The sequence below is a fragment of the Etheostoma spectabile genome, chromosome 2 (assembly GCF_008692095.1).
Source record: "Etheostoma spectabile isolate EspeVRDwgs_2016 chromosome 2, UIUC_Espe_1.0, whole genome shotgun sequence".
Taxonomy (NCBI): Eukaryota; Metazoa; Chordata; class Actinopteri; order Perciformes; family Percidae; genus Etheostoma; species Etheostoma spectabile.
In genome coordinates this window covers 6,981,930-6,992,698 of record NC_045734.1, presented here as the reverse complement: position 1 = coordinate 6,992,698, position 10,769 = coordinate 6,981,930, and the positions used below count along the sequence as shown (strand labels likewise).

Here is a 10,769-nt window from a genome sequence, read left to right as displayed (position 1 = left end):
AGCATGTTTGTTATGAGTCTTGAGCTGTTTTACACTGGAAGAAGTGTGATTTAAGAAATGGACCAAGTTACCTTCAAAGCTGTCTCCGTGCTCTTACTCTATCCACGCCCCGAAAGTAGTATGTAATCACGACTAGTTAATAGTTAACGCAAACATTCACTAGCGTTACAATAGCGGTAGCGAGAAGTATGAAAGGCTGAAAATCCACGTAAGGAGGTTGGTAGGGTCAAACAACACAGGACTTTCACCCAGGAAACCGGGGTTCTTGTCCTGTTCTTGTCCCGGGTGTCACTGCAAACGTGCATTTTTTAACCCCACCCACAATTTTTTCCTTAACCTAACTGTCAATTTCTTGAGCCACATGTCGGTGAAACGTACGTCGCGACCTAGAGCGTCAAAAAATGACAACAAACACCAAAGGCACCGGACCAGGCGTGGCTTTTTTGAAGACATGGGAGTGAGAATGTGTTTGACTACTTGATTTGTGGCCTTATTTTGACATCTTCTGTTTGACTGTAGATCTGCCAGCAGGTTACATGGTCACCCAGGTGACTGCAAACGACGTGGACCTGAGCTCAACCATCACCTACAGCTTTTCAGACAACAGTAGCACAAATTTCCCCTTTGCTATTGACCGATATACTGGTGTGGTTACCCTGACTCGGGCCCTGGACTATGAGGAGCAGACAGAGTACACGTTGACAGTCTGGGCGTCCGATTCTCTCCATCAGACCACTGGAGAGGTCAAAGTTCAAGTACTTGATGTCAATGACAACGCTCCAGTCTTCACCAAGGTCTCCTACCAGGTACAGATGATATATTTGTCGTTAAAAAGGTTATAGGCCAACTGGTTGGTATCACCGAGCCATCAAAAAAAATACTACATGCATGTTGTTGTTCTACTAAAGCATGCCTTATTAGGATTTTTAAGTTGTAGTATAAGTTTGTTATTAATGCTTTATTGAAGTGATTAAGGTCAGCTTATGGGTTTCCAGGTTGTAAAAATCAAAATCAATGTGCCTGATGTGCATTATCATTCAGTATAACTTGGTTTGTCTTTTTAGCATAATCCTTTATTGATGACTTTGTAACAAACTGCAGACTTGATAACTTATTAGAAAGTGACAAAGTCTTTAAAGAGGTTCAGTGGTTTGGTCTGTCACTTCCAAAAAATAAAATATTATAAATGAATAAGAACATGTTCTCACACTTCAATAATCTTAGTTAAAGGTGGAATTAATATGATTTTCCTCAAAAAAGACATGAATAAACTCATACAAAAAGAATCATCTTTTAGCTACTTGAAGTGTGTGGCAGTTTTTTTGTTTTGATCTGTTCAGAACAATTCTGGGCATCAACCTCTATAAAAATGAAGGAACCAGGTGCCAGATCAGCATGCATCCAAGAGAAAGCTACGAAAATGGCGGATACAGCGCCGGAAAAACACAAATACAGCTAGGCGAAATGCCAAGCGGACAAAGACCCTTCCTAAAACAAACTGTGGCTGGCTTTCATCCGCTGGTGAGCACGGGAACCCTCGTTGAGTTGGGGACAAGGGGCCAACTTTGATTGGTGTTCACAAAATGCAACCAACTAATCCTAGTCATTCTGCCTTTAACCAAAGACAACTTCCGCTGAAGCAGGTCATAACCAACAAAATCGATCTTTCAAACCTGGCAACCCAAACGTATTGTTATAAAGCATTTATAAATGTTTATTAAATTTGTTGAAAATAGGTATCTGACTAGATATAGAGCATACTGTACATCGTGATCTTGCTGCCGATGTGACTCAGTATTTGTTCTGTCTTTAAGGTGGAGTTGTCAGAGCTGGTTTCAGCAGACACGTTAGTTTTGTCAGTGTCGGCCACCGACCGAGACTCTGGACTCAATGGGAAGATCACCTACAGACTGCTTTCATCACCTTTACAAGGCTTTTACATGGAGCTTGACAATGGTGAGAAAAGCTTAACTGATGGAAAAGATCATCTTGAAATAGCTCTGATATGAATGTCTCACTGACAGTTTACCCTCACTGAATGTACACTCACCGGCCACTTTATTAGGTACACCTGTCCAACTGCTCGTTAACACTTAATTTCTAAGCAGCCAATCACATGGCGGCAACTCAGTGCATTTAGGCATGTAGACATGGTCAAGAGAATCTCCTGCAGTTCAAACCGAGCATCAGTATGGGGAAGAAGTGATTTAGTGACTTTGAACTGTCATGATTGTTGGTGCCAGAAGGGCTGGTCTGAGTATTTCAGAAACTGCAATCTACTGGGATTTTCACGCACACCATCTCTAGGGTTTACGAGAATGGTCCGAAAATGAAAAAACATCCAGTGAGCGGCAGTTCTGTGGGCGGAATGCCTTGTTGATGCCAGAGGTCAGAGAGAATGGCCAGACTGGTTCGAGCTGATGAAGGGCAACAGTGACTCAATAACCACCCGTTACAACCAAGGTGGGCAGAGCATCTCTGAACGCACGTACGTCGAACTTTGAGCAGATGGCTACCGCAGAAGCCCACATCGGGTGCTACTCCTTTCAGCTAAGAACAGGAAACTGAACTACAATTTGCACAAGCTCATCGAAATTGGACAATAGAAGATTGGAAAAACGTTGCCTGTTCTGATGATCTTCGATTTCTGCTGCGACAGTCGGATGGTAGGGTCAAATTTGGCGTACAAACATAAAGCGGGATCCATCCTGCCTTGTATCAACGTTCAGGCTGGTGGTGGTGGTGTCATGGTTGGTGGAATATTTTCTTGGCACTCTTGGGCCCTTGGTACCAATTGAGCATCGTTGCAACGCCACAGCCTACCTGGTATTGTTGCTGACCATGTCCATCCCTTTATGACCATAATGTACCCAACTTCTGATGGCTACTTTCAGCAGGATAATGCGCCATGTCATAAAGCTGGAATCATCCACAGACTGGTTTCTTGAACATGACATGAGTTCGCTGTACTCAAATGGCCTCCACAGTCACCAGATCTCAATCCATAGAGCATCTTTGGGATGTGGTGGAACGGAGTTCGCATCATGGATGTGCAGCCGACAATTGCGGCAACTTGTGATGCCATCATGTCAATATGGACCAAACTCCCTGAGGAATGCTTCCACACCTTGTTGATATATCACGAAGAATTGAGGCAGTTCTGAAGGCAAAAGGGTCCAACACCGTTACTAGCATGGGGTACCTAATAAAGTGGCCGGTGAGTGTATACTGTAATACATATAGAAAAGGGAGTTATTAAGAAGTCACCAGATGGATAAAACAATGACCCAAAATGTATTGCAGTCCATCTGTAAAACACATTACCTCAAGATTTACAAGTGTTATGACTTATGACTGTCTGGTGTTCTGATATTCATATTCATCCCTCTTATTCCCTCCATTAAAATATTTTTTTTCTGGCATAGATAAATGGGCACATGCCAAAGAAAAGGGCACAGAGAAAGTCTCTGCCTGGTTATGAGCAGCATACAGCATCAGAGGTTACTGGGAGTTGTCATTCTGCCAGTAGCAGTATATTTCTCCAGTGTTTATATTTTTGCAGTCATGGATTTGCAAGTGAGTTCCTTGGACAGGGGGGGAAGAGAAGCAGCAGAGAAGGCAATTAGAAGTCATTGAGATAAAATGCTTTGGAGGAGCCATGCCTATCCTATCATACCCCTTTTTTAAATTATAAACCCAAGAAAGAAGATAATTCTGCAAAGGCTGAACTCCTCCTCTTTTCCACTTGTGATTTATGAGCTTCTATCATGTTTGAAGTCCAAAGTTTAATGTCAAATAAATGTATTTCCCCATGCTTTGCTGTGAGGAATGCCAATGGAAAGTGAAAATTGCATCAATGTTGGCTACAGCTCTCTAAATCCAAAAGATTTAATATGGTGCTTTTGTGGTTTTGCGGTTTTTCTATTCCTACAGTATTTGTTTCACAAACAATGAATGGTGCTGCTGTAGAATAGAGCCTCAGAAATAATAAAGTCATCATGTAGAAAAATATAAGGGCCATTGAAGTGGAACAAAAAATTGGATGGATGAACATTTTATTGTCATCCAAGAAGAACTTTTGCTCTCACAGTCTGCATATGGAATTCATTGAAGAACACTTTACTTGAAGGTATCTACATAAGAGTGACATGACTCTGTCATGACAAATGAACCCTAACTCTAACTATAGCTTGTCATGACAAAACCGAATTACTAAAAAAACCTTGTGTCAAACGTTGACTTGTTTATAATGTTTATAACCCGTTCATGACTTTGTCATGTCACTCTTATGTAGATACCTTAAAGTAAAGTGTACCCAAGAATAAACACACTGGAAATAATGTTGCATTGTGGTGTCTAATGACAAGGACAATTTAGATGTAACTCTTAATACACTGTCAAACAAGTGAACATGTTTTATTGTTCTTAATCGGAAGAGAAACTAATCCAGGAACAGTCTGTGAATTTGTTTATCCATCTGTTACATCAATAAACATAGTGTTATAGTTTTTCATTATTAAGGCCAGATGTCAGGTCTTTCCTAAAGTGTTTTTACCTTGTAAACAGTTTCATTGTGAGATAAAATGCACGTGTTTGAATGTGTGCATAATGTCTGTCTGACTGACTGCAATATAATGTTTTGGGAAAAGTGAAATAGATTTTAGTATTGAAATATTTTGGACACTGAAATCTGATACATTATCTCCTTGTTCGCACCGTTACCTATTACCTACATAGAGCAACATCATCATTCATTTGGAGTCATGTAACTACTTGACAACCCTAAATCCAAAAATCACTTTTCTTTTAGCGTTGGAAAACTACTATTTGATAAAAGCAGCTAAAAGCTCTATAGAACGGAGGGGAGTTTGGTGGTAACTGACTGTCTGGTTCGGCAGTAAGAGCAACTTTCACATTGCACAGTCATTGGATCCATTTCTAACATTGATTAGCGTAGATAAAAAATAGAACTGATTCACTAATGAACACGTTTTGTCTTGTAGGGTCTGTTTTCACCAATAAGCCCTTGAAGGCCATCACAAACAGCAACCCGATCCATCTTCTGGTTGAAGCCAAAGACAAAGGCGATCCTGTGCAGTCTACTGTCACCTCCATAGATGTGCTGATTCTGGACACCAACGACAATGCACCTTTGTTCCACCAGGACATCTACATGCTCACCGTCCCAGAGGACATGGCCACAGACACCACCCTCCTGACGCTGTCTGCAGAGGACCAAGACTGGAGCCCCGAAAACACCTATTTGGACTATACCATCATCAGGGGAAATGAGGAGAAGCGATTCTGTCTGGAAGTTAAAATGGTTCAGGTTGAGAGTCAGATGAGAAATGTAGGAAAACTTGTTCTGTGTAACCCTTTGGACCGTGAGACCACGGAGAGCTATGCGCTAACAGTGAGCGTGTCTGATCGAGGAACGCCTCCACTGAACAGCTCTGCCGTCGTTATGGTGAGTGTGACAGATTGCAATGACAACGCCCCTGTCTTTTCCAGCACAGGATACCATGCACAAGTGAGTGAAAACAGCCATGTAGGTACCAGACTGGTCCAGGTCAGTGCTCAGGATCCTGACCTGGGAACTAACGGCCTGTTGCGATACGACATTGTCTCGGGGAACAGCAAAGGTCACCTTAAGCTCGACCCTCAGTCTGGCCTTCTGGTGGTCAACCACTCACTTGACTATGAGGAAGACTCAAAATACACCCTCACCATCCGAGCATCTGATGGTGGGGAATCATCTGAAGAACGTAAAGTCACTTTTACAGTGGTCTTCATCACAGTGTTGGATGTTAATGATAACACGCCATACTTCATGTTCCCTACTGTTAACTGTTCAGTGCTGGAGAATCTCCCAGCATTTACCCACACCTGTTCTGTCCACGCTGTTGACAATGACTTAGGCCCTTACGGCCAGCTCACTTACTCGGTTCTGTCCTCCTGCTTCATGGACTATGGCAGTGGCAGCCCTGAGAAGAAGGAGGCCTTTGCCATTGACCCCCTAACAGGCGACATTCACACCAGACAGACCTTTGATTACGAACGCGAGAGTGAGTACTGCTTTGTAGTGGAGGCCAGGGACCAAGGTGACAAAGCAGCTACAGTGAGAGTGCAGGTGAACATCAAGGGGGTGGATGAGTTCAGTCCCGTCTTCACCCAAAAGCAGTACCATTTCATCCTGCCAGAAAACGCCAAGGCTGGAGAGACAGTCGGTTACGTGATGGCGATGGACCATGATGGAGGGGTTGACGGGCTGGTGGAGTACTCCCTTGTGAAGTCATCGCCATTTTTCTCAATAAACAAAACAATTGGTGCCATTTTTGTGTCAGGTCCTGTATACCGCAGACGGGGCAACCATGCCAGTGAGGACATGGTAGAGCTGGTAGTGTCTGCAGGTAGTCCCAGATTGGCCTCCAGGACCACCGCCTGCCTAGTTTATGTCAATATCTCCAGCTCCGCTGAAGCACTCACGGGGTTGCCTCTCAATGCGCACATGCTCAGTTTGAGTGTCTCATTAATTATGTTCCTCCTTGTCCTCCTCATTTTTGTGGGATTGGTTCTCAGATACAAGATCAAGGAAGCAGCAATTAAAAAGGCCGCTACCATTGCCGCCAACTTAAACCACGGCACAAGCTCGTTCGGTAGATCCATTAACCAAAGTGCCATCTCTCTGCAGGAGATGAAATCCAGCATTTTTTTGACCAAGAGGGACACATTGAACTCATACAATCCGTCGGACTCAAGTGGCCGTGGATCAGCAGAAGGTGAAACCGCTGAGGACCAGGAGATCAAGTGGATAAATCAGTACCCATGTCACAACAGAGACCAATCTGTGCAAGGCAACCAGGCCTTGGAGATCCCAGACTCTGCTTTACCTGGGGACAATATCTCCTGCCACTCTATCAATGTAGGGCCAGAGCACATTTTATCTGTCAATAAACTTTTGGTCTCAGAGATGGCCAGCACAGAAAGCCTCCACCACTTCAAAGAGGAGGGAGGAGGTGAGGGACTACTTCCTGCAATACTTAGGGTGAGGGATTTGGAGGAAAGCATGAGGACGAGTGGGTACCCTCCCCTCTCGGAAGCCCACGACTCTGCGGATTCCCTTTCTTCTCTGTTGTGTCTAGAAGAGCAGCTGCAGGGCAGCTACAGCTGGGACTACATTTTGGACTGGGAGCCACGCTTCCAGACTCTGGCCTCCGTTTTCACCGATATCGGGATGCTCCCTGATGAGGAGCTTCAAGGCGGCCGTGAGGAATTAGCAGCAGAGGCAAGCTGTCTCATGTACCCACCGCCCCTTATAACAGGAGTAGCTCAGCCTGGCATTAGGACTGTACCGCCACGAAAGCCGGGGCGTGTGCCGAGCCTGAGAAGGAAGCCCTCCTACCCCAAATATGCGTATTCCCCCTTAGCCAGGAACACAGGACTTACCCCTTCAGCCATGACGCCCAGTTTCTCCCCATCGCTGTCTTCTCTCACCATTAGGACCCCCAGTGCCTCACCAGTTGTCTCTGAGACCGGGGTTGGGGGTTTCAGACTTGACTCAGGGCCCCTCACTGCAAGCCTACTGGAGGCAGAAATCCAGGTGTAGACACAAACTTCAACCCAGTTTATCTGTGGCATTCAATTCCATCTTTCATTCCCCATCTGAAGGTATTTCCCTTAGAGTTTTAGGAAAATTTAAGGGACACAATTTAGTTTTCATTTTGATTTAATGACCAATAGGCTAATACATTGGTTTATTCAGTCATCCTATTTTTATGGTTTGAACTCATGAATGTCTTGAGTTTAGTCCCAAAGGGGCGATACCTGGCAAAGTTGTCATTTGAACATAATGTAGTCATTGAATTAGTTAGATTGAAGTTGATTTCATAACTTGCTTATGTAATAAAACAAATATCGGGAAAAGCCTGAAATAAGTCTTGCATTATAATCGTTTAATGCAGCACTTCAATTAAAAGCAGATGTTCGAGTCGGCAATTAATAAATGAAAGTGTTATTGTAAACCTGTTTATATGTGCAGAAAATGAAACACTTTGTTACTGCAGTTGGTTGCAGGTTATAAATGGAAACCTTTTAAGGTTGGTTTAATTTTAATAAGCAAAGAAAGGAAACACTGTTCTGTGGTTAAGTTTATCTTCCTGCAGTCATAAAATCTAGGATTTTAAACAGAGACCCAGTTTTGCCTCCCTCTTCTTTAATACATTCGGGCCAATAAAATTCCATGATGAACATTTCTTCAATCTAGGACTTTTTTTTTAGTTTCCATGTTATATTGTCCAGTATTTTAAGGCAGGAAAAGAGTCAAGTCTTTTAAGTCATTCTACACTAACACTAATTTTGTACGGATTTAGGAATTGGGATTATATTGTCCTGCTGTCACTAGTTTTACTTTTTCTCATGAACAAAAATGGTCTTTTCCTTTCATGATTGTTTTTGTGTGCTGACTATTAGAATACGGACATTCTGTTAAACAGCACTTTATGTACAATTTCCAGAGAGTTGTATGAGTTTGAACATTAATACATTTGCAAACAAATTTGCAATAAAGAAACTTTCTTCTGTATTTTCTTTACTTCACCATTTATAAGGAGTTATGTTGTTGTACTGATTGTCTTTTAGGAGGATTTTATAATGCTTGTGCATGTACTGTACACTGTGTATATTCAAATATGAGAATAAGTGAAATGCAACAATAATGAAGACAGTATTAATAAAATACATTAAAAGAATATTAAAAGAACAAAGAAAATAGTATAATGAAGCAAGGAAAATAAATATGTACAGCTGCATAAAATATTGGAAAAGAAGTGCCACTCTTTAAGGTAATTTTCTTCCTGCTTTCTATTTTCCCCATTGCCACCCTCAGTGTTTTCCAGTGGGTTTTTTTTTCAACAAGTATCCAAATTGAGGCAATTAATACTGCATACTACGTGGTTAAAAGCCTGATCTTAACCTCTTGAACTTTGATGTTTTCCTTGAATAAATCTTCCTAAAGTAGCTTCAAAGTTCTAAAAGTAGAGAACAACACTGCCGTATCAGGGCTCCACACTAACTTTTTGCCTTGGTTGCACTGGTGCGCCTAACTTTTTTTTTTTTTAGCTGCACCAGCACAGCTTTGGAGACTTTTTATTTTTTCTGCTTGTAGCAGTGATCTGAACATCTAAGAAGTTTGCTTCTCTAAGTAAAGAAATACAAAGTGATTCAACGTGGCTCCACTTGGTCTGCTGTTAATCCAAATGTGCCGCCCTCTGGGAACATATGAGCCGAGGAAGCTGAGGAGCTAGTCTTTATCAGATAGATTCATGAAAGATAATAAACAGACAGGCCCTGAACCATACCAGCCAAGTGTGTCCTGCATGTAGTCACTGATAGGTGCGTAATTATTTATTGACTCAGTTCAGTCTCTCCTCTGCACCTCAGTGAGTTTTGACAAGCTCTGCGCTCCTCTGTATTTGTGATTTCAGTAGGTCCTTGGCCTGGGGATCATGGTGATGGAAGACATCTCTCGCCGTATCAGGTGATCTGGCCAAACAAGCTTCTGTCTCTGAACACACAGCTCAACAGTCCCCACAACTGTTCAGTGGAACTTTATCAAATGCTGACTGCCAGTCAGTCAACTAAATTGCCTGAGAGGTCAAGAAGTCTCGGGTACAAAACATTCCTAGTTATTTAAAGACAATCTTGGATCGGCAAAAACACTTTTTATGTACAACGGTACATACCTGATATTATTCACAGTTTAATAAAGCAGTTGTGGAAATTTACTGTAATCTCCAATAAATTAGCTACTATGTCCCAATTACCCTATGTGCACCATGCTGGGATACTACCTGGCCCCATGTTTGGTGCTTGGTAACTTCTTTTAGTGCCTTTTCACACATGAAAGTCCAAACCAAGGTTTGCATTTTTGCTCCATTGTATACATTTGATTAGTGGTTTCACATGTATTGCAATTAGGCAAGCGTGCTAAAGAACTATACACAACATACCTAAGTCCTGTCATCACCTGCTGTGTCTATAGAGCTCAACAGTCCTGCCCCTCCTCCGAGAGACATTTGGTTCCCATTCATTTATTCCATTGACGTCTGGAAAAATCTGTATATAAGGAGTTTTAGACCATGCCTTAGGCTAACCATCTATGACGTGACTCATAATCATACAACATATTGTGTTGAGTATGAAAAATAACAGAAAATCCCCAAAAAATCAAAGGTAAAAGACTGTGTACATATTTTCATTATCGAGTGAAGGAACAACTCATACCATAAACCACCGCTCACCATTAAATGAAGGAGGCTAATGTTTGTTTAGCTAACAGCTAATGCAGCTAACTGGTAGCTGAGAGAGCATGTAATAACGTTAAAAGACCCTCAAAATAAAACCGGAAAATAACCGTTAAAATATATAACAACTGTTACGTCAGCTGTAGCCTGCTTTCCCAGTGTTTAGTTTGAGTTAACTTTATTTTAGACTGTATGGAGCTGTCAGCTAGCGCTTAGCCAAATTAGCTGTTAGCTACCTTCCCTGTGGAAGCTAAGGGCAGAGGCGTGGGAACAGATTGGGATTCGTGCAGTGTCATAAATCCTCGTAAAACAGGATTATCATCTTGCACATGTGCACAGATTGGGTACCAACAGCTCCCCCTCCTGTCCATCATGAGTTCCACATCAGAGGCATCACTTTGGGATTGTTCAGGATTGTGGGTAATGAAGTAGGCTACTTATCCCAAGGGGGTAAGCCTCTCCTCTCTA

At 42.4% G+C, this 10,769-nt stretch overlaps 1 protein-coding gene across 1 annotated transcript in view; it reads left to right on the top strand.

Annotated features, from left to right (window-relative positions):
- dchs2 (dachsous cadherin-related 2) overlaps positions 1-8,581 on the top strand; it is a 44,158-nt gene extending 35,577 nt beyond the window's left edge. Inside the window, exons 18-20 of the mRNA XM_032529843.1 lie at positions 520-806; positions 1,815-1,956; positions 5,004-8,581. Coding sequence (XP_032385734.1) covers positions 520-806; positions 1,815-1,956; positions 5,004-7,606 — 3,032 coding nt within the window. The 3' untranslated portion in view covers positions 7,607-8,581. The remainder of the gene's footprint in view (positions 1-519; positions 807-1,814; positions 1,957-5,003) is intronic.
- The last annotated feature ends 2,188 nt before the right edge of the window (positions 8,582-10,769 follow it).